This window comes from Lontra canadensis, unplaced genomic scaffold (genome assembly GCF_010015895.1).
Source record: "Lontra canadensis isolate GAN:19392208 unplaced genomic scaffold, GSC_riverotter_1.0 scaffold106, whole genome shotgun sequence".
Taxonomy (NCBI): Eukaryota; Metazoa; Chordata; class Mammalia; order Carnivora; family Mustelidae; genus Lontra; species Lontra canadensis.
In genome coordinates, this window is record NW_022631100.1 from 1178434 (window position 1) to 1206343 (window position 27910).

The window sequence follows — 27910 nt, forward strand, 5'->3', positions numbered from 1 at the left end:
TTTTCAAAAAATTCAGGATCCTGTCAAGTATCCTTTGTCAAGTAGTCTTTGTACTTTGTTACAGGACAATGATCTTTCCGGAGAATCCTGAGTGGGGGTGGTTTTTCAGGGTCCCCCTGGTGTGTGAAAAGCAGGGGTGGGACTGGGAGGCTGGCGTTAGGGAAATTCGTGTCCTGTTTCCCATGTAAAACATTTATGTGTTGGCCGGGCTGTGCCTTCCTGCTTACAGCTGGTGCTGGCCTCCAGCAGCCCCATGGCCTGTGCCACCCCATCGCGTGCCCTGACTCTCTGTGCTCCCCTAAGTGTCCCAGCTCTCCTGTGGTTTCCTAGCAGTGACCCTGTGTGCTTGTGGGTAAGTGGGGTGCTGGTGTTGGGCTCCCTGTCTCTAGTCCTCTCTCAGGGCCCCTCCCTGCCACACTGGCCGGACGCCCCTTCCGTGGGCTCCCTCCATTCTGTCTCCTTCCAGCTCATTCCAGAGTGTGTCTGGACTAGCTGTCTCTTTCCTGAGTACCTTCTGGCTCTTTCTTCAAACACATCTTGTCTTCCTTGTCCTAAAAATGTCATTGGCCTTGGTAACCCTTTGTGCTATCTGCCCCCATTGTTCTTTGTTCATATGTTGCCAGATTCTGGAAAGAGCCACAAACAGCGCGGCCTGCACTTCCTCCTACTCATCTGAGAATCGCTTGCAGGTGACAGGTGCTCTTTTCATTCCACAGAAACTGATATCTTGAAGGTCACCAGTGACGTCTTGACGACGAACTCCAATAGCCTGATGCATTCATTCTCACCCCATGCCTCTCCATAGCATGACGCTGCTGGTCATGTCCTCCTTTCTGGCCACCCGGCAAAAGAGCACTCCAGGTTCCCTCTGTCCCACGCACATGCACCTCTGTCTGCCTTAACGCCCCCAGGCCCACTCCAAAGACACCGGTATCCATTTGGGTTCTGCCCTTGGCCCCGTTTTCTTCCTGTTCTGTACTAGTGTTGCAGTCAGCAGCCTGTGGATCCTATATGGACTGCACATTTGTCTTCTTCAACCCACTTAATATTTTAAGCATCTGAAATATTTACACAAAAATCCAGGTTTTTCAGCTTGCTTTTGGGAAAAGGTCACAAGATCTATCAATACTAGAACGTTTTTTTTTTTTTTTAAGGTAGCCCTCTGCTGGGGTTGAGCAACAGATGACCCTTCTGATGGGAGGCACGTTCCTCAGACCCCCTGCACCCTCTCCTCCCCAGTCACTGTGCACCCTGTGCCTCTGAGCATAAGGTTCTGCCTCCTCGGGGCTCACCTTCCCCAGGGCTGGGGCTTCTGTCCTCAGTCAGCTTGCAGCGGCCCCCAGACTGTACCTTTTCCTGCTCTCTCCCTCTGGAATTCTGGGCTAGCATTCTTGACCATCTGCTGAGCTCCTGTACCTAGTTCTACATCTTGCATTGGGGTTAGAAGTGCTGAAGAACCACACTTCTCCACCTCTGTGGGTTTGTCCCAGTCAAGAACAGACACAAAAGTCTAGATGAGGATTAAAATATGGTGTCATGCTGCCAGCTGCATGGACGGCCATGGTCCATGTATGAGAGAGACAGACACACACAGAAAGTGCCCTACAGGGGCAGGCTCCAGGCTTGTGCTGGGGCGGAGGCAGCTCTAGGTCCTGACCTCAGGTGCCTGCCACATGCTTGCAGGCATGGACAGAGAATGTGTGGCATTTGGGGACAGGAGCAAGAGAAGCCAGGCCACAGGCTTCCTCCCTAGCGCTTCCCCAAGATGTGGAAATTGCTGGGGGGAACTCCCATTGTATAGGGTGAAGCAGGAAGGCAGAGAGGTTGAAGGGTTCTGATTTCACCCTTCACTCAGCCATAAATATGCCGGCTTGACCCGTGTTGGTTACTGGAGACACTGTCTTCCGTGTCACTCAGACATAATACCACACTTGTCCTCTGTGGGTTCTATTTCCCATGTGCTTCATGAATGGCAACCCTCCTCCACCAAGTCCCTTCCTTAAGAGCTCAGACCGTCTTCTTTTGCCTGGACTCTTGCAGTAGCTTACTAGCTGGGATCCCCCACCCCCAACCCCACCCCTGGCCTTTGGTCTGTTTTCCGGCCCTCCTTCCAGATTTAGCCTGTGCTAATGATCTGGCCAAACTTGGTCAGGTGCTCCTGCCTTGTCCCAGAGCCTGCTCTGGGTCCCAGTGTTGGAACACAAATGACCAAGACATAGCACGTTTCTCAGGCTATCTGTGATTTCTCCTCACCTTATGGAAATCTACTTCCTTTCAAACACTTTTCTGTTCACCCAGCAAATATTGAGTTCCCACTGCGTGCCAGGGATTGTGCCAAATCCTGTGAACAGAGATGTGTGAGACTGCCCTGTGATTTCCTTTCTATTTTTAAAAAAGTTTTATTTATTTATTAGAGAGCATGAGCAGGGAAAGCGGCAGAGGGAGAGGGAGAAGCAGACTGCCCTCTGAGAAGGGAGCCCGTGAGCTGAAGGCAGACCCTTCACGGACTGAGCCACCTAGGCATCCCAGTGGTTTCCTTTCTTTGTGTCTTTTCTTACACTATTTTACCGCCTGGAGTGTTCTCCAATGGCTAAATTATTATCTTTTCGTTCCACCTCCGATGTTTCTTCCACGAAGCTTTCTCTAACCCACTAAACAAGAAATACCCCCTGCCTTCTCCGTCCTATAGCGTTCACTGCAGTCGTTTGTGTGTTCGACTCCCCTCGCAGGCTGCATCTTCTCTGGTCCCGCGGGCCCCGTGGCGTGTGTGCAGGTCTAGCACACGGGGGATGCTCTGCCGCTGAGTTGTCACAACACTGCGTTTCCTTCAAAGGAGGAAATGGAACAAAGCCACAGGGAAAGTGTTTAAAAAGACAAATAAATCACACATGATCCTAGGTATTGCTAAATATAGCCGGACAGAGACCAACATGTCATGATTAATTAGCATGCTGGTGAGCCACCTACAATCCATTCTGAAATAAAGCCGCATCTAAAAATGTTAAATACTGCTTCTTTGTCTCTTGCCTTTCATTCCTACTGCAACCAACTTAGGGTTTGTTTTTGTTTTTGTTTTACATTATTTATTTATTTGAGAGAGACAGACCGTGAGAGAGAGGGAGAGAGAATCTGAAGCAGACTCCCCACTGAGCATGGGGCTCAACGCGGGGCTCAATCCCAGGACCCCAAAATCATGACCTGAGCCAAAACCAAGAGTTGGATGCTTAGTCAACTGTGCGCCCCCCTCCCCACCACCAACACCCCTCCAGCGTAGAGCTTTACTCCTTTTCTTTAAGGACCCAGTTTTGCTCACTGATTTCTCTGAAACCAGATGCCTGCTTGTGCTGATCTGGCCATCTGAACCCTGCCGGGTTGTTTCTGCCGACGCTGGTGTGTGTGTGTCACTCCTGTCCTGGAGCCTTTGCCCAGCTTCATGGCCCTCCCCAAGGCCTGTCCCAGGGGCTTGTCCTGCTTGGCCCTGGGCCTCGGGCCAACCAGGTGGTGCTCCCTCTGTGGGAGCGCCGTGACCTTCCCAGACGCACAGCCGCCCCCTGACACTCGTCCCTGTCTTGTTGCCTGGGTCAGCTCTTCCCCCCTCACCTTTACCAGCTGCTTCCAAACCTGGTTGCTTTATCAGAGCAGCGAGCACAGCATTTGAACTACAGATCCCTCTGGAAATTCTGAAGTGGGGCCTGGCAATCTGTATTTTAGCAAAGTTCTACCCAAGGATTCTGATGTGCAGTAGTGGAGGAAACCCCACAGTCACGAGAGGATCTCCCGCTGCCTTGGGTTGTGTTTGCATCTCTGTCTGCTGGATTGTCCTCTTCCTGAAGGCAGGATGGCACCCGCAGTCATCTGGCCTTGGGCCCCTGGCAGGACGTGGCTTGCGGAATTGTGACAGTCTCTGCACAAGTGGTAAGGTGTGAGGGTTGGAGGGAATGTGTGTTGTGCCCAGGAGTTGAGAGAAGACACCAATGACAGGGGACCTTTCAGTTTTAATATTCTGTGCAAAATGCAGGTGGTCATCCGGCCTCTGCGGCATCAACTCGAAGCCTGTTTGCTTCCGGGGTCAAAATACTTCTCACAGACAGAATTATTTCCCGTTTTGAGAACATGCTCATCTTTATAAGGATTGCCAATGTGTACCTTATTATTTCGTTGTTTCGCTTCTGGCTTTCTGATGATCAGCTGGGTGTTTTTAAAATAGAGCGTTCTAGAATCTTGTCCCTGAGGTTGCTTTGGAAACCACCTTGCAAAACTCCGGAATGCTTTAGCCTGTTGCCAAACTTCATAGATTTTTCCAGCTGCCACACCATGTCCGGGCTGTGCCCTGACCGAGGGGTTAACACTAACTGATCTTCACCGGGTCACTGATCCGAGGTGAGGGGCAGGACCGGTCGGTCACTGCGTCATCTGTGATGCTCACGTGCCTTTGCGAAAGCAAACCTGGGGAAGGAGACCCTAGGCCCCAGCACGTTTCCAGGCCTGCCCTTCGTAGACACCTGTGTCTGAGCGGCAGGTACGCAGCGGGAATGTGGGTGACCCAGGCCAGTAGGCGTTTCCTCCCCGGTGAGGTCAGTGTCCTTTCTCCTCCGACGTGGGAACTTGCCTGTCCCAATGCCGGCCTCTGCCGCCCTTCCTTACACTCATGGGCTCTTCCCTCTCCCCTCGCCCTGCACGCTGGGGGGCCCCAGGCCCAGTGCTGGGCTCTGTTTCCCACCTGCTCTGCTCAGTGCCTTCCGGCCCCGCATCCGAATTTCCTCTGCCACGTTTCCTCAGCCTCCAGGTCCCTATTGTGAGGATCGACCCATGTGCCCAGCCTGGGGCATCCCAGACTCTTTGGACACAGGCCAATGCTGGGCTCACGGCCCCCCAGAACACTTCCCCCCTTCCAGTGCTCCTCCCGTGTGTGAGCCCACGACCGCTGTGCAGGACCTTGGAGTGACGGTTTGTCCTCTCCCTCCCGCTGGCTCTCAGTGACCAGGTGGGAACTCCTATCTTTACAGCTCCTCTGGGTGGCTCTGTCCCCTCTGCCTATCCTGTCCTGACAGCCACTGTCTCTTGCCCGGACCTTCCAGAGAAGGAGGGAGGCCCGAAGATGACCCTTGTCCGCCAGGGCAGCCCTCCCCCCAGACCCCAGGCCACCGACCACTGGTTTTGCGGCTCCTGGTGTCACATTCTTGCCTCTCCCAGCACATGTTTTCCACACCAGGATGGAAGCTTCCTACAGATGGGGTGACGGCTCTTTCCCTTGCTGTACCACCACCGCTGGGCACATGGGACCCACGTATGGTAACTGTTGAGTGAATGAGTAGGAGTCACAGAAGTGGGGATTAGTAGTCATGGAAGTCTCTGCTCACCTCTTCCGGTCTCATGGCCGGGCCTCCTGCCGGGCCTCACCTGCCGCCCTGGACGCTCTGAGCTCAAATTGCTGAGCCGTGATCGAGTCTGCACCCCTTCTGCTTTACTCAACCCCTTGGGACCTGCTGCAGGTGCTGTAAAGGACCGGCTGGGGCTGGGACTCCCATCTGTGGGTGTGAGAGGCAGACTGCCGGCCCCGATGCTTGCTGAGTGACCGTGGAGTCAGCACCGTGTGTGTCTCCAAGACAGCTGTGCAGGTTTTGCACTGAGCAATCAGTTCAGGGTGGTGATCATGGTGTTTGCACACACACTGACCGTTCACTCAGCACAAAGTGGCACTGTGTGCCAGCCGCAGGTCCAGGAGCCAGGGAGGGAGTCGTGAGTATCTAGCAGTAGACAAGTAACCAGATGTGCGATTTACATGTTCAGACAGTGATGGTAGGTTCTGTGAAGCACTTAAAGAGAATTGAACAGAACAACTCTGGGCCCAGGGGTGGGCTCCTTTGAGGAGGTGACTGTGCATGCATTCCAGAATGAGGAGGAGCCCGTCAAGAGGAGGTCAGGGGCGATGGTGCGTGCTAAGGCCCTGAGGTAGCAACAGGCAGGCTGGGTGTGAGGATCAGCAAGGGGATGAGTCTGGCTTGAGTGAGTGGGCAAGGGAGCGATGTGGGGTAGGGTTCAGGAGGGCAGGGGGACCAGGTCATATAGGGCCATGGAGATCATCGTAAGGAGTGGGTCCTATTCTAGAAGCAGCAGGGAAGCATTGCAGGGTGGAGCGGAGAGGCTCCTGCTAAGAGTGGGCTGGGAGCTGGGCTGAGGGGGCAGTTGGGAGGCCAGCCCCTCAAGCAGTGGCCGTCGCTCCCACGACAGGTGGCAGAGGCTGGCACTAGCCCCCGTGTGTCCTGTTTGTGCGGTGGGACTGCGTGCCTGCCTCGGTTTCCCCACTGTCCGTTGTTCAGGCCTGCTTACTACTAAGTATGGTGCACCTTCTGCTCCTCAGCCGGGGTCCCTCTCACCTGCCCGGGGAGCAATGGTGCGGTGCTCGACAATCGGTACCTCCAGTGCCTGTCCGATGTTTGAGCCCCTCAGGAGGCTCTCAGCGCACGTTTGTCTAGGGAGCAAGTGGTGAGTTTGCTGGTGCTTACCAGGTGCTGTGCTGCTGGAGCTGCATGGAGAGGGACCCAGGGAGACACACACATGGACACATGCGGGACTCGGTGGGGTGGGTGGTGAGGATGTCACTCCTGAGGGGCATGAGAGCTTTAGGACCTCAGAGTAGCTAATGGTGACATGGACAGTGATGGCTTTTCTGTGGACAGAAATGCACGTAGGGAGAGGATTTAAAAAAAAAAATTTGCAAGCACTAGAAATGGACTGGAGAGGAAAGGGAAGACACATTGGTTTAATTTTCAAGAGACTTTAATTGCTCAAAATCTCAAAACTCAAAGTACTTGAGCTGACATGACCCGCAGATGTGTGGGAACGTGCGGGTCAGATGCCTCTTCTCCTAGGCGCCGTTCTTAGCCCCATGTTATCGATGAAGAAACTTGACCACCCTTGACCTCAAACAGCTCACCCAAGGTTCTGACGTGGGATGGGCAGGTCTAGAGTCCAGCTCTCATTCCTGAATCAAATATTGTTTCCGCCAAGATATTGCCACTCGAGCCCTTCCTGGAAGCCGGAGTTACCATATTCTTTTGCCTTTTCTCCAAAACGTGAACTTGCTCAAATTCCCGGTAAAGTATGGCACAGTCCTGCTACTATCTGCCTTTGCCAGAGTTCGGAAAACACATTTGTGTGCACTGTTGACCCTTGAATGGCGTTGGGGGCTGCTGAGGGGGGCCAACCTTTGTGAAATCCGTCAGATTATATACCGTATCCTTGCAGTCAAGCAAGCTAGAGAAAATGCCGCTAAGACAGGAAGAGGAAATACCTCTACCACCCCGTGCTGTAAGAAATCCACGTCTTAGTGGACCTGGGTGGTTCGACCTGTGTTGATCAGGGGTCACCGTGCTTGAACTCAGACCACCCTGTGCCCGGCACTCTGGAGGGCACTGCTCACTGGTCTTGTCTTTGCCTGAGGGCTCCGGGTTGGGACTTTGAGCCCGCCTCCCCATGTGGGTGCTGTTGGGCACGCAGGAAATAGGACTGACAGCTCTCCTTCCCCAGGTGCCCATACTTGTTCTCCTGTTCAGCCTCCTTTGCTCGTTTTGAGCATAAAGTCTCCAAGCGGCTGGAGCTAATAGGTAATTAACACACTTCAGAGCTGTTAAGTAGGATAATCGTCTGTCTTTATCTGGAAAAAGCTCTCCTTTGGGAATGTATGTGCTGCTCAGGCCCCAGGCTGCTACCAGCCTCCTCGATCTAGTAAGAAACTGTCTGTGGTGCCTGTTCCAGGAGAGATTTGGGGACAGAAGCGTCCCATGGGGAGGACCGGGAGTCAGGAGGAGAGCTGGGGCTCCCTGCCTTCAGCCAGGGCTCGGGGGCAGCTTGGGTGCGCATGGCTAGCCACTGAGCCTAGATTCTAGGGGAGCCTTATGACGGGGACTCTGACCTGGAGACTGACTCGCCCACTGTGCACCACATTCTCTGCTCGGGGCCTAGAACAATAGTAAGACAGAAGCCCCCTAGCTGTCATGTGGCCTTTCCCGGTCAGGAGAGCTCTCCACGGCCATTCCCCGCTGTCTTGAGCTGTAGGAAGCTGGTACGAAGTCTCCGTCTCACCTCCAGGGGAGGTTTGTAGGTCATGTCATTCCAGAACGGAAAGAAGAATGTGACTTTCTCAAGCCACAGTGATGGCTGACACCAGGGCCTCATGGGGATGCCCTTTGCCCAACACTCTGCCTTCCCCAGAGCAGCAACCTCGGGACCTCAGCTGGGCTCCCTCCAAGGAGTGCATCCAGAACGCGTGTGTCTTGTCTCCCCTCTCCCTGCATGGAGCTGCTTGCACGCTGTGCTCTGGCTCCCCTCCGGTGGTGGTCCAGGCTCCACGCGCACCCTGTGCACCTATGACACGGTCTCCACTCACCAGACTGCTCGGCGTTCATGCCTGGCCAGTGCATATAATACGGATCTGCTGAGTGTGCAAGTGGGCTCTCCAGCACCAGCAGGCAGGCTTGTGAAATCCTTGCCCTTCTGCCCTTCTTCTAGAACATTCCCCTGCCCCCCTTAGCGTCTCTCCTCTCAGACAATTTGAGCAATTGCCTAATCACTCCCTGTATCCTGACCCCAGTTCCCACTCCCACCATCTCTGGCTTAAAGAAAAGGAATGAATGAGTGGGGATCGGAGTGTGACTTAAGATCTCCCTGGATTCCCAGGCATGTGTCCCTCTGAAAGTGTGGTATTATTCGAGAGAAGGCTTTTATTCTTACCTCCCCCTCGCCAGGCTCTTAGGTACTTGGTAACCGTGTGTGAGGAAGTGGCAGAGGGGTGTTTGGAATTTAAGTGTGTCTGGAAGCTGCAAGAAGACAACGAAGACAACGAAGACAACGGTGACAAGAGGCAGCTGGGGAGGTATGGGCGGGGTAGGGCTGGGGCCCAGAGGCTTGGTCATAAAAGGGACCAGGCCTCTCCCCAAACTGGAAAGCCCCCCGACAGGAGGAAGACTGGTGAAAGGAGCCGGGTTTGGGGGGTGGGTAGCCTGCCAGGAACAGGAACAGGGATGGGAGGTTGGCGTTTGGGTGGCGAAGGATGATGAGGGAGATGTCCCCCATCCCCGGAAGATGCCAGGGCTAACCTGGGGGTTGCTTCCAGAGTGTTCTCCCACAAAGTAGAGGCTGGGGGAGCCCGGAGCCGGACACACTGCTCTTACCTGTGAAGGCTGCCTGCCCAGGGCTCGAGTCCGAGAGTGTAGATGGTCCCGCTGGAGGTTGGGGGTGAGGAAGGAGACCCCAGGTTTTCAGAAAGGAAGCCTCTGCCTCGTGTCCTCTTCGAGCCCTTGGTCTATGAACCTCAGCTCCAATGTTTAACAGAATCACCTGGGCCAGTCCTAAAAAATACAGATTCCTGGCCCAGAGAGTCTTTCTGGGTAGACTTGCGTAGGACCTAGAAATCTGCGTTTTAACGTGCATGCTCCAGGCATTCTGGGGCAGGTGGCGGGCGGACCCTGTTATGAAAGTCCGTGCTCAGGGGCCCTCTCGCAAACTTGAATGTGCACGTGGATCCCCTGCGGGTTCTGTTAACTGCAGGTTCTGCTTCCGCCTGTCTGGAGTGGAGCCCCAATTCTGCATTTCTCACAAGCTCCCAGGCGACACTGGTGGTGCTGGTCCCGGGAGCACTGTGAGGAGCACTGTTCCCAGCAGGTTCCTGGGATCTGGTTGGGAAAGAACCCCCCAGGCCTACGAAATCTGAACCTCTGGGGGTGAGCCTCAGCCGTGTGTGTTTTAGCCACACCCCCCGCTGAGGTTCGAGGAGCCCTGCTAGGAGCGGGAGGCTTAAGGAAAGGGGCTGGAGGAGCAGCTGGTGTGAGCCATCTGTTCCCAGCTTCCCTGTCCTCCAGAAAGAGCCGAGACCCCTATGAATTCAGATGGAAGGAACGTTCTTCCTCGTGGGGTTGGGCATGCACACTTCCCTCTGGATCAAAATGGGGAGTTTCCCTAGTGGGTTGATGTCCCCACAGGTGGTATGACAGGTGGGCAGGACCCACAGGGAGTGGCAGTAAGGCCAGAGGCGCCGACAGCCACCAGTTGGGCTGGGAGCTGGTCCTAGGAGCAGTCAGGGCAGGAAGGACCCGGTGGCTGTGGCAGCCGGGGCAGGGTGAGTGGGAGCCCGAGCAGCCTGTGGCATGTCTGGAGCCCGTGGGAGAGGTGGTGCAGCTTGGTCAGCTGGGGCCTCCAGGCTGAGCTGTGAACTAGTCTGTGCACACGCTGGGGAGCCAGGAGCAGTAGGCAGCAGGGGTATGGGTTTGCTCCCCACCTTCTCTCCCTGTGCCTCTGTTGCAGAGAAGTGAGTCCATGTGGGTGGGCAGGAAGGCCGCAGAGACTCCCCTGGTTTGCATAAGATGTGCTCAGGGATGGCGGGGGAAGGAGAGGGTGGGCGGCCCATGGGCTGGAAACCACGCCCCTTGGCTCCCGGGCCCCCTCTGTGCCCTCGCTGACCACCCGCCTCCCCAGTGAAGGCAAGTACTTCTGTCCTCACATGCTGGGACCCAAGCACGGAAGTCCTTTCCTTGCTGTCTCCCTCTGATTCTCCTTGAGCTCTTGGCGTTCAGAACAGGCCCACAGGGACATGATCGTGGACTGGAGTCCCTGGAGGCTGGGCCCGGTCCCCAGGAGCAGCCATGCGGTTCTGGCCCTGACCCTGACGCAGGATGGGCACCAGGGTTTGCTGCTGGCTGTGCGGGGTTCAGAGCCAGGCCCAGGGTTCTTGGGGACACGCCTCAGCACGCATCCGACTGGTTTCTGGTGGCTTTTCAAGTTACATTTCTAGACCAGGTGACCCTGTGCTGGGCACTTGGGTACCACAGTCATCCGCTCACCCCTTAGAATATTGGGTGGACATCGGGGCACATTCCAGGAGGTCAAAAGCTTCAGCTGGCTAGCACCATTAATCGGGCAATACTCAGGTCAGCCAAACCATGCCTAGCTGTCGGGAGTCCCAGCTACTCCAGCCAGCTGAGGCCGGCGCGCCAGGCCCCAGCACGAGGGATCAGAGCCCTGGAGGGAGGCCACGCTGCTCCCTCCTCCCAGCCCCCAGCCTGCTTGAGCTCTTGCCCGGCTGCCCTCGAGGAGCCCTTCGCCCAGAGTTACTGCAGAGAAAGCAGCCTCCCTTGAGCAAAGGGTCTCAGAAGGGTCCTGCCAACACTTGGGGTGGTTTTCTCTTTGCCTTCCAGGTCAGCGAAAGTCCAGGTTCCCAGGCACGCGAACCTTTCCCTCCTTCCCGCGGCCCCACCCCTGAAGTGAACTGGGGGTGCAGGTCCCACCTGGGGACTAGTGACACAGGTGCTTCCTCCTGCTCATCCCAGGAGGCCTCCTGTTTTGGGGGAATCAAATGAAAGGACATTATCCTTCCTTTTCCCACCCACCGGCCCCAAAGCAGATGGACACAAGATGTCCTTGCCCGGTGTCCTTGAAAACAGGCAGGGCTGGGCTTTCTCGGTGGGAGAGGCAGGTGTGGTTTCTGTCCCTGCTGGGGGAAGCTGGGAGCTTAGTTTAAGCAGGGGTAGGGTTGCGGTTCAGAGGAGCCTGAGTGGAGAATCCGGGAACCCGAATCGGTCCTGGGTAAGAGTGACAAGGGACCCACCCGAGGTTGGGGTCAGCTGGCATGTGATTGTTGGTGACTGTGATGGCCCCGTTCATCACAGCGCGCCTCCCGTTCCGACACTGCCCTGCCGCTGAGAGCAGCCTCCTGCCGGGGAGGAGCTGGGTCCCCCCAGCAGCCTTGCCAGTAGGCCATCAGGGCTGCTGTTTACAGATGAGGGAGGGAAGGCCCCGTGTGGTCAGCTGCCTCGCTCAGCACCGCGCAGTAGCCATTATGTAACCGCCAGACCTTACCTAACACTTGCAGATCCTGGGCTGGTATTTTTAGCCCCATGTGGTCACAGTTGAAAAGCTTGTTGTCTGAGTCCCCGGAGAATGGGTCTCACGGCTGCCACTCCCTGTGGCCACACTCAGCCGTGGGACCTTCCCTGTGGCTTCCGTGTGCGGTCCCAGGATGTCTGGCCCCAGGCACGCTTACACCGGCAGCTCAGCCGTCTGCCTGGGACGTGCGGAGGGGGCGGGAGCAGGTGCACAGAGGTGGGGCGGGCCCGCTCTTCACCATCTTCCTCTCCCCCTGTCTCCCGGGTCCCATTCTTCTGCTCCGTCACATCTCCCTGTGTGCAGGCTGGGAGAGCACCCCGGCGTCCCGCAGTGAAGACAAAGGGGCGGCATCACTGTGCCCCGCTCCCCGAGTCCTCAGGCTAGCAGTCAGCACAGATCTCTGTGAGCTAATGCCAGGAATGAAGGTCTACACCAGCGAACGGGAAGACGTGTAAATGCAGTTAAACCACTTCTAACACGAGTAAAATCACATCCAAAACACGTTTGTGGATTCAGGACCTAAGCAGAGAGGTGTGTGTGGGGGAGAGAGGACGGCCCTCCAAGACCGTGGGCATGAGTGCAAGGACAGAAACCTGCCAGAAAGTTCTTGCCCTGGCTGCGGGAAGGGGTGCCGGGACCCAGACCAGCAGGGGTGGTGCTGGGGAAAGCGGAAAACAACCACAAGTCCATGTGAAGGAGAAATGGCAAGATTTGGAAGCAGAGCGGAGAGGGGACGGGCACCACGGAGGAGCCAGAGCTGGCGGGATTGCAGGGGTGGGAGGAACGGGGGTGGTTGGGGAGTATCCAGGTGGAAATGTCCACCAGGACGAGGGCCTGGGCAGGGGATCAGACCAGGAGGAGTGACAGAAGAAGCTGGGGCATGGATGAAATGGGTGAGGTCTTCCCAGCCAGTGTGTGCGCTCGGCTCAGTGCTCCACATGCTGGGTCCCCGCAGCAGCGGGCAGTGACCTCACATTGGAGATGAGCCTGGAAGGCTGGCTGGAAAGGTTTTTCAAGGAGTGAGGAGGCATTCATGTTGCATATGGGCTCCTATGTTAGGGGGAAGAGGGTGCATGTCCCTCTAGGGGTGAATTTATTGGCCTGGGGACCAGGTTTCTCCTTTACAGTCGCTGTGATCTCCATTACAACTTTGATTTCTATTAAACACCCTGGGGAGTTCATGACTTGAAGCTCTTTTCACCATTTACCCTCATGTGGCTGCGTGCGGGCTGGCGAGATCAGTCTTCCTGCTGGTCCCCGAGCGTCGGCCCCTTCCTGGTCTGGGGTGGCCTCTCTCTCTCCTCCATCATCACTGCCATCTCTCTCGTGGGCTCCCAGTTCACCCACATCCAGCAAAATGCTCTTTCTCGATGCTGTCCCAGTCTGCCTCCATCTGAAACAAATACATGTGTTTGCTGTAGGAGTGTAAGTTTGTAGAGGGGGGTACGTAGGGACCGGGAAGCCAGGAGCAGGGGTGTTACAGAACCGTGGAAACCCTCTGGGGGTGTCTCCTCCCGCCCTCTGTGACCATGCAGGGGTGACCCCAGAAGCAAGTGCCCCGTTCTGGTAAGTAGGGTGCTGAGAGCCTACGTCCCTTGGACTTGGGTAGGAAGCATGACTTTGGGACCCCAAGGAGGAGAACAGAGCAGAGCTGGGCCATGGTGTCAGGGCAGCCTCGGGGTCGAAGCACGGTGGCAGCCTGTGGGGCAGGAGTGACTCTCCCTCCCGCTGATGCAGGCCTGTGTCTCTGCTCCCCCTGCAGCTGGTGCTTCCGGAATATTCCATCCACAGCCTCTTCTGCATCATGTTCCTGTGTGCTCAGGAGTGGCTCACCCTGGGGCTGAACATCCCTCTACTTTTCTATCACTTCTGGCGGTGAGTCTGCTCGGGACTGCTCTGGGCTTCTTCCCTTCTGCGTGGGCAGCCGGCCCTGCAGAGACAGTGTCGTCCAAACAGACCAGCTGCCCCAAGCCTCTCCTCCCTCCCTCCCCTGTCTTTCGGAGACCCGATCTTCCAGCAACTCCTGGGTGGCGGCCCTGTCCCTCAAGGGACTGGTGTTAAGATTCACAATCTTATGATTTTGCATGATTCACAATCGTCCACAAACGGAAACCATCCAGACGGTTGTCAACAGGGGAATGGATAAACAAAATGCGGTATGTCCTTGCAAGGACGTGTGATTTGGTGATAAAAGGTAATCACGTACCAACACATGCCGTAACATGGGTGACAAGGGAAAGAAGCCGGTCCCAAGAGGCCATTTATGGGAAAGGTCCAGAATGGGCAACTCCAAAGAGAAGGGAAGTAGATGGGTGGTTGCCAGGGGCTGGAAGGGAAGGGATGGGGACAGCTAAGGGGTACGGGGTCTTCTTCGGGTGTGACCAGGTTCTGAAGTAGATACTACTGAGAGCCAGAAAATTCTGTGAACATGCCAACAATCACTGGATTGTATACTTTTAAAAGGTGAACTTTCTGGTATGTGAATTGTATCTTTTTTTTTTTTTTAAGATTTTTTTATCCTAGACAGCGAGAGAGTAGGGGCAGAGGGAGAATTCCAACCAGGCTCCACCCCCAGCATGGAGCCTGACCTGGGGCTCAATCTCGTGACCCTGAGATCACGACCTGAGCTGAAACCAAGAGTCGGATGCTTAACCGATGAGGCCCCCCAGGAGCCCCCGAATTATATCTTAATAAAAAAATCACCTACCAGATGGGCTGGATTTTCTGGGACACTTCTGATTTTAAATATTCTATTCTCTGTCAAGACTACGCATCAGATCATGTGATCCGGGCTTTCTGTAAAATCTGGTCACCATCTGGACTTAGGACGTAGGAAGGGGGGACTGGAGTACAGAAGGCAGCTGTGCAGGTGAACGAACCACCCTTTTCCCCTTGCTCCCAGAGCTTCCATCCCACCAACATCTCATCACTCATTTTACCATAAAATGTAGCCTGTGTTTGTCACGTCTGGGGCGCGCACTCCTTCATCTAGCAGACACGGGAGGCATGCCCCATACTGGGCACTGGAGGGGACTGCCATGTGGATGTGAGACAGAAGCTTTATCCTCGAGGAGTGTGTACTCCAGTGCCACAAGGAAGCAGAGTCTTAGCAGACGTGAGGAACACACTTAGGCACGCAGGGAAGCAAACATGTGAGTTAGACTGGTACGGGGACGGTGCCAAGTCAGCAGGTTGGGGGGCTAGCGTGGGCACAGGCTCGGAGGTAAGACAGCACTCAGTGTGTTGGGGAAGGGCCCTGGTTCAGCGCGGCCGCCTGCAGGGTCCTGGGGGAGACGTGAATGGGCGTGAATCGATGTAGGCTTGACAGACAACAGAGGGTCCGGAACTCTCCGCTGGGGAAGTTGGGATCAACGTATTCTGTAGGAAGTGGAAACTCTCAGCAGCTTTTGGGGGGAGAAAGTGGCATTGCCTGATCTGAGTTTTAGGAAAGCAACCGGTGGCAGCTGTGCAGATGGGTAGGACGGTGAACTTGTGAATCTGGAATTAGGAGGTCACCATGGACTCGCAGGGGAAGAGAGAACGGAACTTGACTCCCAGTGTGACTAAGCAGTGGATGTTGGAAGAGACAGAGAGGGTCCATGGAGGTGAACTTGGCCTGTGAGCAGGTGCAGGGGGTGGGGCAGAGGCAGCCTTGAAGGAGGGGATGGCGCCACTGACCGGGGGCAGAAGAAAGCACAGGTTAGGAAGAAAAGAAAATGACTCTCTTACACAAGAAAGTCCTGCTGTTGTTGTCATTTTTTATAAAGATTTAATTTATTTATTTGATCTATAGAGAGAGTAAGCAAGAGAGAGAGAGACAGAGAGAGGACACAAGCAGGGGGAGTGGGGGCAGAGGGAAAGGGAGACTCCCCGCTGAGCAGGGAGCCCACACAGGACTCAACCCCAGGACCCTGAGATCATGACCTGAGCTGAAGGGAGGACACTTCACTGACTGAGTCCCGCAGGCACCCACGAGAGAGTCCTGTTTTGAGTGAGCGTAACCCCCTGAGGTCTGAGCTTGGAGAGCAGTCAGGTGGGAACATGGTGTTGGAATGTATTTCCTGCCGGCTCTGGGACTGTGTGGGCTCAGCTCACCCAGTATCCTCACAATCCGGTGAGCACAATCCGGTGAGCCGCAGTCCCTTCTCTGTTTCATCCATGGGTGGGGGGTGGGGACCGGCAGCTCACAAGGTTAAAGCACCCCCAGGGTTGCTGAGTCAGGACAGGGAAGGGCCCGGTTCAGCCCCACCTCTGTATGGATCAGTCGTCCTGTTGCCCCGGGTATCAAAGACATGGTGGCTTTATGAGACTCTGACTGGTGCCCGGCTTCTCGGGGCCATTGGCAGGGAGGCGTGGGCAGGGTGAGGGGAGAGAGGGAGGAGGGAGGTGGGAGTGGCTATGGTCTCTTCATACCCAGGGTGGGGACTGCCCTTGTCTGACCATCTAGCCTACTTCCAGAAATTCCTAAGTGCTCAGGAAACGAAAAGGCATGAGGAGCAGAGGGTCCTTTGGAAATCAGAGTCCTTGAACATGGACTTCCTTGGGTTTCTGCTCCTGTTTCCCCCCAGGCCCAGGCCAGGACGCTGTCCTGCTGATCCAGCTCTTTCTTAGGTGCTGGTGGAAAGCAGCGGGGCACATCCATCTGGTCCCATATCTCACCCTACACCCAGTCGTCTCAATGCATTTTTGCCCCCATTTTACAGATGACAAAGCTGAGGCTTGGAGGGGTCAGTGGTAGGCTGGAGGAAGGTCGGTCTGGTGGCCGGTGACCCACAGAGCCCTGACTCTCTCCACTGAGCTGCTTGGCCGCCTGGCCCCCTGGGCCCCATGGAACGAGGTCTCACCAAAGGCCCCTTGTTTGCAACCTGCCCCTGGAGAGGCAAGGAATGAGGCCTGCCAGCTGGCAGGCATCACTGAACCCAGCTTTTGCTGTCCTCCTGGCACCCTGTGGTGACCGACATTGTCGCTGTCCTTTGGGGTGTGAGGATGGGCTGGAACACCAGGGCCCAGGTTCCTAGCGACAGGGCGCTCTTCTGAGCTCAGGGGTCCTCTGCTCAGGGCCTCTCTCTGGCCCGGCATCCAGCCTCCTTCACTTAGTGACAGACCACAGCCCGCTGAGGCCCTGCCAGGGGCCAGAGGTCAGCCCTGGGGTAGCCCTCGTGTCCCGCCCAGCCTCACCACCAGAGTCTGACCTCTGTTGGGTGTTTCCATGGAGATATATATAGCTTGCTTCAGCCTCCCTCTGTCCTACGCCCTGTGCTCTCACTTCACTGGGTCCCTCTGCTGCTCTCTCCCCGCCGAGGCCAATGTGCTTTGGCTGTTCTGGGTCCTTCTACCAAGAAGAAAAATGTCTGAACTCCACCACACTCCCATGGGAATGTGACATCCCTTCCCTAGCATTCTGGATTTGAAAAGCGGAGCTGTGTGGAGAACAGCATGAGACCCAGGGTAGAACATGGTCAGTGGCAATGCCACCCCTCGTGTCACCATCCCTCTTCTGGGCTGACACCCACAGGGGCCCACAGGAGCAAGGAGGCCCTTCTCGGTGCCTCCAGGTGACTCAGTTTCCTTCCAGCGGGTAGCTCTGTCTTCGGGCGCAGTCCCCCCCGGTACCGGAGGGTCTCCGTATCTGGAGTGGCTCTCAGGGCCAGGCAGCAAAGAGGGCGGAGGTCCCTCGGATGTCCTTTCCGAGCCCCAGAGCCAAGGATGCTGTGTTCTCTGTCCTTGCAGGTACTTCCACTGTCCGGCTGACAGCTCAGAGCTTGCCTATGACCCACCGGCGGTCATGAATGCGGACACCTTGAGCTACTGTCAGAAGGAGGCCTGGTGTAAATTGGCATTCTATCTGCTGTCCTTCTTCTACTACCTTTATTGGTGAGTCTCTGTCCCTCTGGGCCTCTGGGTCCTGCAGGCGCTTTGCACCTCCTGCTCTTGGCGGGCGTGGGGGGTGGCGGCTGTGAGGGTGGGTGTTGCAGCCATGTGGGTCTGAGGCCAGCCATCTGACTCGGTTGGGAGCCTGGGCTTGTGCACAGAGGCAAGGGGGGTGGGGTGGGGTGGAGGGCTCTACAGGAGGCCTGGCTCCTGGCAGGCACCTCAATAGAACCTCACAGAGAAATGCACTGTCCTTACCCTCTGGGTAGGCGGTTGGTGACATGCAACTAGTCACTCCTTCCCCATGGAGCTCCCTCCCCAGCTCAGCCCCTTGGCTCCCTTGCAGCCCCTAGTCTGCGTGGGAGCTTCTGGGGAACAGAACAGAGACCCTGAGGGGTGGTCGTGTGTCTCGAAGGGGCACACGAGGTCCTCATGTGCTCACACTCACGTTCTCCCGATGTTACACGGCACCATGCTAATGAGGAAACTGTGCTGACTTTGTGATTGTTTGGCGCCCCGCTCCCTGCCCCGCCCGTCGGCACCTCTGCACAGAGTGGCCCAGGGAAGCAGATGGCTGTAAGCAGCCTGCCTATGGCCGGGCGCCCAGAGTGCCTTTTCTTAAACTGTCTCCCTCCTGTTCCTCTTGGGGGCCCCCTCCTGGGCGCTGTTGATCCCCAGGCGAGGAAGAGGAGGATGGGGTAGAGGATGGGGTGTTAGCAAGGCCCCCCCGGCTTGGGGCGGGCTGAGGGGGGTGCTGCATTTATCCACATTTAAAAATGAGCCGTGCTTTGAGCCAAGAGCTCAGCCTGGGGCTCAACACCTTCATTGCCCAGACAGTAACAATCAGGAGATGGAATCCCAGATGTCCGATGTTTTCCCATGTTGCAGCTAATAGTGCATCTTAAGTCTGATCCCAAATGTGGGATCTGTACTGCTGACTGACACAGGAAAGATCTAGAAAAGTCTCATCAAGTGGGGTCTTTGGGCTTTCTGTATCAGAAGCCAGAGGGAGGTGGGTTTGTTTCTGAAAACTGTGGATTCCTAGGCTTGGATCTGCTGACTCAGGATTTCGGGGCTGGGCATCCACCCTGGGGCATGAGGTGGCGGCGGGCGTGTGTGTGTGTGTGTGTGTGTGTGTGTGTGTGTTGGGGGGGAGGGTGGCTCCTGTCCTTTGGCTGAGTGTGACCATCCTATAAACATCGTGTCCCAGACATTCCATTCGGCCGTCTGTCCTTTTGTTCAGTCTGGCTCTGCCTTTGTGTTGCATTTACTAATTACTTCGTTGCTAAACATAATTGGAACTGCTCCTCCTGCCTCGCAGGGACTTTGGGTGGTGGCCAGGACTCCCCCTTCTTTGTTGAACCTGGCGTCTTGGGGCTCTACAGAGCTCCTCCAAGGCCGTGTATCTGCAGCTCCTGAACTCCCAGCCCCTTAGAGCCAGGGCTTGTGGGCATACGGAATTGTCAGCCCCGGCTACTCTCATGGGGGGCAGGGAGGGTGACCCACGCACGTGGACAGCTGTATCCAGGCTGAGCACAGTGACGGACTGAAGTGACAGCTGCTGGGACCCTGGGGTTGGCATTTCATAGGCCCTCCCAGTGATTAAGAAATGTGTCCAGGGCCCAGGCTGAGACGCGTTTGTCTGGTCCCAGAGTCCAGGCTCTTCTCCATGTCCTGTGCTAACCACCCCAGCAGGTGCCCCGTGGACCAGGAGATGCGCACAGGTTCCTGGAATTGATCCTAGCTAACACGAACGCGAACACTAGCAGCTTAGTCCAGTGTGGGTGACCTGCCCGCTCTAGATAACCATCTGTCAAACCAGGAGGGGGAAGTAGCACCAGTCCCCTGCCCATTCCTCCAGGTTACAGCTGCCTCCTCCTTCAGGTTTTCTCCTCTCCCTGTATGAGCATCTTCTCGCCGGCCGGCCTGGTGGCAGACACCCTGCAGGTCTCGTTCGCCATGTGTCTGCAGTGCCCTGGCCGGAGCATGGTGCACACTGGGAGCCCACGAGCTCCTCGTTATCATGGAAGCTTGGCTCTGTGCTCCCTCCAGGCAGGTGTCAGGCTGCACGCTCAGCACTGTCTCTCAGCACCGAGAACAGGGCCTGGCATACAGGAGGTGCTCAATAAATGCTGAATGAGTGACTGAAAGTCTGAGAGTAGAGCGGGTAAAGGACACCCGTGACCTCACTCGGTGTCATTGTGGAGAGAGCACTGGCTTTGGCCATGGGACGTGGCTCCTTGCCTTGCCCTCCCTGGCTCTGTGACCTTGAATGATCCGCTTTTCATGCAACCTCCCCCCCCAACCCCGAGTGCAGGGAGACCCTCCAACTCCTGTCCGGCCAGTCATGCTCCGTGGACACAGGTGTTATTAGGTTCTCAGAGATGGTACTTGACCTGCTCAGAGAAGCTCACAGGGCCTCGGAAGCCGGATAGGGTTAGACATAAAACAGTAACTTCCCTTGGTTTCCTTTCTCAGATGATCCTTCTTCCTCTCTCTTATGTGAACAGGTAATTGTTTTCTTGGTGCCAGGAGGGCAAAGTGGTATATTTTGTCATGGAATGTTCCTCGATGTTGCAGAATTAGCCCGCAGCCCTTGCTAAAAGCATAGGGTTGCGTCACTCCTTCCCTGGTAGAGTCGGGGCACAATCTTAGGACACACGCTCTTAATGCATGCTCAGTGCCTGGATTTGGTTAAAAACCAGAGTTTTCAACACGTAGGGAGTGACCCAATTCAGAATCCATGTCGTTTTTGTGCCCAGAGGGCCTGCATTCACATCGGTCCTCGGAGCAGGGGTGACAGGCATCTTCCCAGCAGTGGGGTATCATGCGGCATCACAGAAGCATACATGGCAGGTGGCAGGAAGAGAACCCCTCGCGCCCCACCCCGGGGACCTGTTGTACAGTTGCAGGAAGGAGGAACAGCCGCCAGATTGTCCACGCGGGTGAGGGTAACACCCTGCACTTACAGCAATCACATCTACTACCCGAGGGACTCGGTACGCGCTCATAGCACAGGTGTCGTCCAATGTGGTGGAAGGAGTGGGGCTCCAGAACCAGGATGAGAAAGAAGCCACGGGGTCTGGCATGGGGAAGGACCCTCGGGTGAGGGTCAGTCTGAGTCCCTCACAGGTTCCCGCTCACTCCTTCTCTTCCTTTTCTCTCTGCCTTCAGCATGATCTACACACTAGTGAGCTCTTAACTCAGACCACGCACGTCCTCCAAGGCTGAGTTCATGGGTGCCAGGCCCAGATGGGGACGCGTGAGAGACAACTGTGGACTGTGGGCTCCTGCAGCAGCGGTGGGCCAAGCTTACAGAGCGCAGGGATCACTGCCTAGCCTGTGCTCGGGTCGCAATCCCTTCTGGGCCATGGGACCTCTCCTGGGCAAGGACTGCCGCCTCCTGAGTGCACACCCCTCTCCGACAGCTCCGTGCCATGCAACAGAGCCCCAAGACCACGGGAGGGGCAGCTGGCAGGCTGCATGGGGCCTGCCCAGAACAGAATGACCCAGGATCCAGGCCGAGTGTGTGGGACCCGCTGAGCCTTGAGGGTATCGTGGGCTGTCTGAGCCTCTTGTGTTTCTTCGGACCTCTGGTCATGCCCCGTGCTTCCGCGGGACAGCCTGGAGGGTGCACGGATTTGCCTCCGGCTCCGACCGTCCCTGAGCCCTCAGGCTGTCTGTTTCCATGCTCTGCCATGAGAGAGCCAGCTTGGCCATGCCGGGAATGCAGCTCGGGGCTGTATGTCAGTCATGAGTTATCTCTAAAGTCAAGGGGAGGTGGGAATCCGAGGGAAGAACGATTTTGTAAAGCATTCACAGGTTCCAAGTATTAGTTCTTGGCCCCCACAAATGGTACTCTTCAGCCGTCAGTCCAAAAGCATCACGGAACCCATGAAGGCCGAAGGATGGCTCCCCCGTGTCCAGCTGCCTTGTGTCAAGGACCACACGCCCAGAAAAGGTGGCAGTGTCTGCTTTGTGCCCGCATGGCCGGCGGCCGGGAAGTGACTCCACAGTCACATGCTGCTGCCTCATTCCTTCTGTCCACTCCACGTGGGGACATCCGCTGGTTGAGAATTTTCCATTCGACATTCCCCCCTCTTTGGGTGGGAGTTGTTCCCGAGCGTTGTAAATAATGACAAGGCTGAGATGTTTGATGTTTAAATTGGACACAATGATTTCCACCTTGTTCCCCGACCCTGCTTTCCTTTCTTCTGTTTGACACGTACAGGCTATTTATACCCGCACCCGGCTCCCGTCCGAGGCCTGTGACTCAGGTTTATGAATGGTGTTTGTGTGACGCGTCGTGCGTTATGTTTGAGATGTGGTGGCAGCTTGGGCGTCTCATCCGCCTACCTGGCTGGTCTTGTCTACACCCTGATACAGGCGCATTGGGCTCTGCGAGCTTGGTGCATTAGGAAAAAAGCTTCCAAAAGGTGTTTTGCTTCTAAAAATTGTACAGAGAACAAAACACAGATTTTTTTGCTCTGAGCCTGAAGCTATAAAACCAGGAGATTCCGGGTGGTGTTTTGGGGAGCAGAACCCCTTTGTCTAGGCTGGGTAGCTGGAGGGTTGGCCGGCCCCATCTCTGAACCCATTCCTGAGAAGACAGGCTGCTGGAGGGCATGACCCGCCACACTTCTCACCCCGGAGTGTCTTGTTTGTTTTCATAATTTGCTTCCTTCCAGAAAGATGCGATCGGGCTCGTAGCAGCAGACACAAGTACAAAGAGATCACTAAAATGGAAGTAGGGAATTCGGACCCATAAAGGGGGATGCACCGACTTCCCAAGGTTCTGATTCCTGAGACCGAACCTTGAATGTTGCCTTCTCTTTGCAGTAAAAGGTAGTCCACGTTTGCCTAGAACTTCACCTTCTATAGGTTCCTTTTGCTTCCTGTTTGACCTTCCTCACAGTCCTAGGAGGTCAATAGTTTCCTTTTTCCCATTGTCTAAGTGAGGAAGCAGAAGCTCAGAGAGGGTAAGCGACTTAACTGTAGTCACAGAATCCACAGACCTGCCTTTACACCCAGGTTGTCCGACTTCAAAGACCCCGTGTCCTTTCCATCCCCTGAAAGCCAGCGAGTGAAGTAGCTTAGGCTCCTGGGACGGTTCGATTAGCATAAAAATTTTCGAGATAGGGAGACTTAAAGATGTAGAGTTATAGACAAAGTGCCGGGTTTTCTTTTCCTCCTGCGTGAGCCTCAGCCTTGCTTTATCGTGGCGGGTTCTTCCCCAGGGGGATTCCTCTGAACGCTGTAAGAGGCGTGAGTGTACAGACACCCCAGGACTTCCCTCCCGCAAGCTGTGACCAGGACCCCTTGTGGCTGCTCTGTCAGGACCTTCAGCCATTTTCGGGTCCTGCGAGAGCTAATAATGACCACGGGGGGTGAGAGCCATGCTGGGTGCCCATCTCTGGGCCATGACGTTGCCAGACTCATGGTGACCCCACAAAGCAGGGGGTGTTTTTATCCCCGTGTTAGCGACAAGGAAGACAGGGAAGCTCTGGTGGGTGAGTCTGCCCCAGGGACCGAGCCAGACCAGGGCTCGGGGCTGCGCCTGAGCGGCGGATGGTGATCACAGCTCTGAATCGAGGTGTGGGACGTTATTCCAGGCGCTCCCCTCCTAGCAGCACCGTGGGGTCAACGTCCTCCCCATTTTATAGATGAGGACGTGGTGGGTCCTCAGAGATCTTCAGCGTGGAACGGGTGGGCAAAGCTGGACCAGCATCCAGGCCCACATGTGCCTCCCTCTCACATAACGTTGCGTGCTGGGATATCTTTTTCCATCATTGTTCATCCCACTAAAACGACCACAGGCAGGGTGGAGGGCGGAACAGGGGATAGTGCGCTGGGTAAATCCCCAAAGTGACTGACGGACAGCTCTGACCGCCCTGCACAGCTCTGGCCACCCTGGAGAGAGGCTTTCGGGGGCACAGGCAATAGGGAAGGGGCTGTGGGGACCTGATTCCTGTTTCCTCAGAGACACAGAGCCTAGGCCTGGCTGTGCCCAAAGGGGAAGAGTGGGACCTTGGGGGGTCACTTACTTCCATGTCGCTAAGTCAGGTAGATGGTTATACCTAGGTCACCCGACTTCAAAAACCCCATGTCCTTTTCATCCCTGACTCGTTAAGTTAAATGCGATCATATTTGCAGAGAACTGGGAAAAGTGCCCTGCATGTGGGAAGTCAGGTAAGAGGTCCCCCGCTGTGGGAGGGTCGCCCTCACTGTCCTCACTCTGCCCTGTGCACATCCAGGTTCAGGACCTCGGTGGGGAGGGGACATCACCTGGACCAGCTGCCTGCCTGACTCCTCATTCCGGCCACAGTACCTCAACCCCTCTTTCCAGCACCGTGCTCTCCAGCCCATGACAGATACCCTCCAAAGCTTGCCCTGTGCATTCCCATGCAGAGCACGCCGTGCGCACGGTCTCACTTAACTCCACAAGAGTATCTCGAAGTAGGAGCTGTCCCCGGGTCCGGTTCATAGTTCCAGAACAGAAGCTGGGGACATCTCATGAGTGACAGTTACCTGGGAGGCAGGGAGCCTGGACTCCAACCCATGTCTGTTTGTCTGCTGGGCTCTGGCCACTTTGCAGTCCTGAAGGGGTGTGGCTGGACAGGGATGGAGCAGGGAGAAAGGGACAGGCACTATCCCAGAAGTGTGGCCAACGCATTTCCTGTCTCCACAGCCAGTAGCTCAGGGTATGTGACCTGGCAGCATTCGGGAGGATCTGATCTACTGGGTCTCGTGCAAGCTTCCCGATCTTTCTGATACCGAGTTTTCCCCTCTAAGGTGGGGCAAGAATGCCTCCCTTGCTAGTGTGGTTGTGATCATCAGAGTAAGTTATGTGCATAAGGCTTGTGCAAAAGGCTCGGCACACCTTGGTCCTCAGTGCCTGGCTCCCCTCTTGCCCTCTAAGACTTGAAGGGAAACTTCCCAGAATAGAACCTCAGCTGCCTTCCTTCCATCCCCCAGTCCTGCAGCTGGCTGTCACTGGCACATGACCCGGGGGACAGAGCTCAGCCCTCTCAAGATCTCCCCTTTGCTTCCTATTTCTAGGCTTGGCCATTGCACCAATGTTGACTGAAGCTATCACTGTTGAAGAAGTTTTGTTCTCCTATGGGAGAGCTGAAGAGAGCCAGCAGGTGCTTTGGCCACTGCACAGACCCCTTTCTAAACCCTTCCCGTTACCGGGCTGGGGCTCCTCCTTTCCAAACTGTGTGCTGGTGACAGCGGTCCGGTCTCAGGGCAGACGCCTGGCCGTGAGGCTTAGAAGGAGGGCTGCGGTTACTGTGGTCACTGCGACATACCCTGGATTGGGTTTTGGCGGCCCCCACGCCCAGGAGCCAGGGGCAGGGTAGCAGGCCGCAGCGCAGGGCCTCCCAGGATTCATCCCACACCTCATCACGACCATTTCTGCTCCTGTTCACCCCGGCCCAGATGGCTCTGGGCACCCCAGGAGTGTCTTCCTGTGCTTGACCTCTCAGCTGCTGTGCGATGCCCACCCAGTCTTCCTTCCCAGCTGGCAGAACGCTGGGCTGTGGGAGCTGCTCGCTACATTTCTAAGAGCTCTTGCTCTGAATATGGCCCTTATGAAAACCGCTTGTGTAAGCTCACAGTGAAATAAATCCTATTCCAAACAAAGGTAACGTATAGTCAAAACTCACCACCTCCTGGTTATTTCATGACATTTTGCATTCTCTGTGGTTGTAAAGTTCTGTCTGCTGTGCATATGGCGGGGGGTCCCCGTGGGCTGAGGCTGGGAGCTGGAGGTTGGTCGCGGTGGGCATGTTTGCACCTGCAGGGGATCATGTGCCCTCCTCTCCCCTGCGTGCTACCCCAGGGCCCAGTGCTGAACGTCGACCAGTACCCGGGGTTCACGTCCACCGGCTGCAGTACAGCTATGCTCCAGGAGCCGGCGATTCCATGGCAGCTGGCAGCCAGCCCTGCTGAGGCTGTGTGCACCCAGAGCGCAGTGTCCAGGACCCTCAGGGCCAGACCCACCACCCTGGCAGTGACACCAGCAGCTCTCACTTATGTGCTTTGTCCCCGAGAGGTGATTGGACTTCTCAGCTGAAAGTCTGGAAGGTCTGGAATGCTTCTGAAGTGTGAACGTGCTTCTGAACTTGGACCCCGGTGCCCCCGAATTACCTTGGGGGCCACCCTCCTTCCTGGAGGGTGGGTCCCGTCCCAGGGGTCTTCCAGCTCCTGCAGTTGGACGCCTGCATCCCATGTGAATGCTGAGGTGATCTTGACTGTACTCCACATGTTATCTGTTCCACTTGGGGCTGAGGAGGGTCTAGGGCGTCTCCGGGGTGCCTGCCGTGTGCTTTGCACACAGAATAATCCTGGGAACCACAGTTCTTCTCTGCTCGGCTCTGCAGGCTCGTGAGTGTGGTGTCTGCTCCTGGCCAGCCATGGGGCGGTGTTTCCTCTGTGCCCGCCTCCTCCGGGCAGGCCCCTCTCCTGCTGGACCAGGTACCTCAGGGGCAAACACTCTCTTGGTGGAGAGATGCACCAGCACCTGGATGCTGTTTGGCTCCTGCAGTGACTGTCAGCCGGCAGAGAGACTTACAGATCACCGCAGTGTTTCTGTCCAACGCCGCGGCTGGGCTCTGAGCAGTAGACCCCGGCCCTCTTGGAGATGCTTGGCACCTCAGAGAAACGTCATCACCTTTCCATTAGGAATACATCGCTGAGATTTCAGAGCAGAGGCCCTGGGGGAAAGGGAACCCGTTAAACACCAGTCCCCACATTAAATGATAATGAAAGGCATCCATCAGGCCCCCGTGCTGGGGCCTGTCCGTTCTGACTGTGGAAAACAGTGAAAACAGCAGGGCCGAGCTGGAGACTCTCGGGGAAATGCCTCTGGGCAGGGGCCTCATGATCCTGGTCTGCCTTTCCCACAGCTGCACGGGGAGTGAGTGTGATGGTGAGGTGATGTGCAGGGCTCCACGGGCTGCAGAAAGCCCTCTGCGTGGAGGGCTGGCGGGTGGAAGCAGAGATCTGTGGTCGAGCACCCGCAGGCCTGCAGGGCTAAACACACCGCAGGCCATCCCAACCCACTGGTGCAGGGAGCTCCAGTCCAGGCCTCCAGGCGGAGGCTGGCCTGTGGAGCACTCTCTGGGAAATGCAGCCCTGGGGACTCTGGGGGAGGAGTGGGGCAGAGGCCTCTGGTCCAGGGCGGCCTGAGACATGAGCGTGTATTCGGGTTGGAGGGGTCCACACAGGGGGGAATGACTGTGAAAAAGTAGGGCTTGCCCTGAACTGGACGATGGTATTCAAGAGAATGAAATGCAGAAAAAGGTTGGAAAAGCCTGGATTCAGCATCCCATGGATTACAGGCTTTCATTCTGTAGCTCCAGACCTGGCTCAGTTCTCATTAGGCAGCTGCAAATACACATTGAGGGAAATTCTGTGTCCCTTCCGAATCGGCAGGAAGCAGAGAAAGCTGCTCCGGTCGGTGGGAACCGGTGTCCTGGGAGGAATGTTGAGGCTCGTGCAGTCATGTCCAGGATGCACCTTGTTGGGCTCAGTAGTTCTTCTTGGAATCAAGAAAACACAAGCCCCAGACTCACAGGAGCGGACGGTGGCTCTCCAGAGTCACGGAGTGACCAACCCTCAATGCCACCACCTTCCCTGCTTGTAACAGCTTAGAAAACCTGGAGGGAGAAAAGAGCCAGGCCTCTGCTTGCTGTTCCCTAGCTACAGTCCAGCCCTTGAGCGGCGCGCCGGCAGACAGGGGCCTGGTGGCCAGGAGGGCAGGGGAGTGGCCAGGCTCGAGCAGGTAATGTGGATCGTGGGTCCGGTTCTGATGTCCTGTGAGTCCAGGCAGTTCCAGGCGTGGTGAAAAAGGGAGACTGACTCCATTTCCCATGTGTGTGTTTGCTGCCAGCTTCAGGCCTCCTTGGCCCCTCCTCCTCTTTCCCATATCTGGGCTGGCTGAGGAGAGGGTCTGCACACTCCCTCCCTCGACACCAGGGAAGAGTTCCAGCTGCCCCAAACCCAGCCTGTGTGGGACCCCTCACTCTAGTTCCCCCACCCCCATCACTACCAAATCCAGACCCCTCCTGGCTCTCTAACCCTCCCAATGGGAGCCTGCCCTGCCCCATTGAGACTCATCACCTCAGTTATAAACTCTTTCCTCTTGGTCCACATG

The 27910-nt window shown here is 56.2% G+C and overlaps 1 protein-coding gene across 1 annotated transcript in view; it reads left to right on the top strand.

Moving 5' to 3' along the window:
• Positions 1-21337, top strand: part of CNIH3 (cornichon family AMPA receptor auxiliary protein 3) — an 88156-nt gene extending 66819 nt beyond the window's left edge. The window contains exons 4-6 of the mRNA XM_032838808.1: positions 13643-13755; positions 17611-17754; positions 20926-21337. Of these exons, the coding sequence (XP_032694699.1) occupies positions 13643-13755; positions 17611-17754; positions 20926-20953 (285 nt within the window). The 3' untranslated portion in view covers positions 20954-21337. The remainder of the gene's footprint in view (positions 1-13642; positions 13756-17610; positions 17755-20925) is intronic.
• The last annotated feature ends 6573 nt before the right edge of the window (positions 21338-27910 follow it).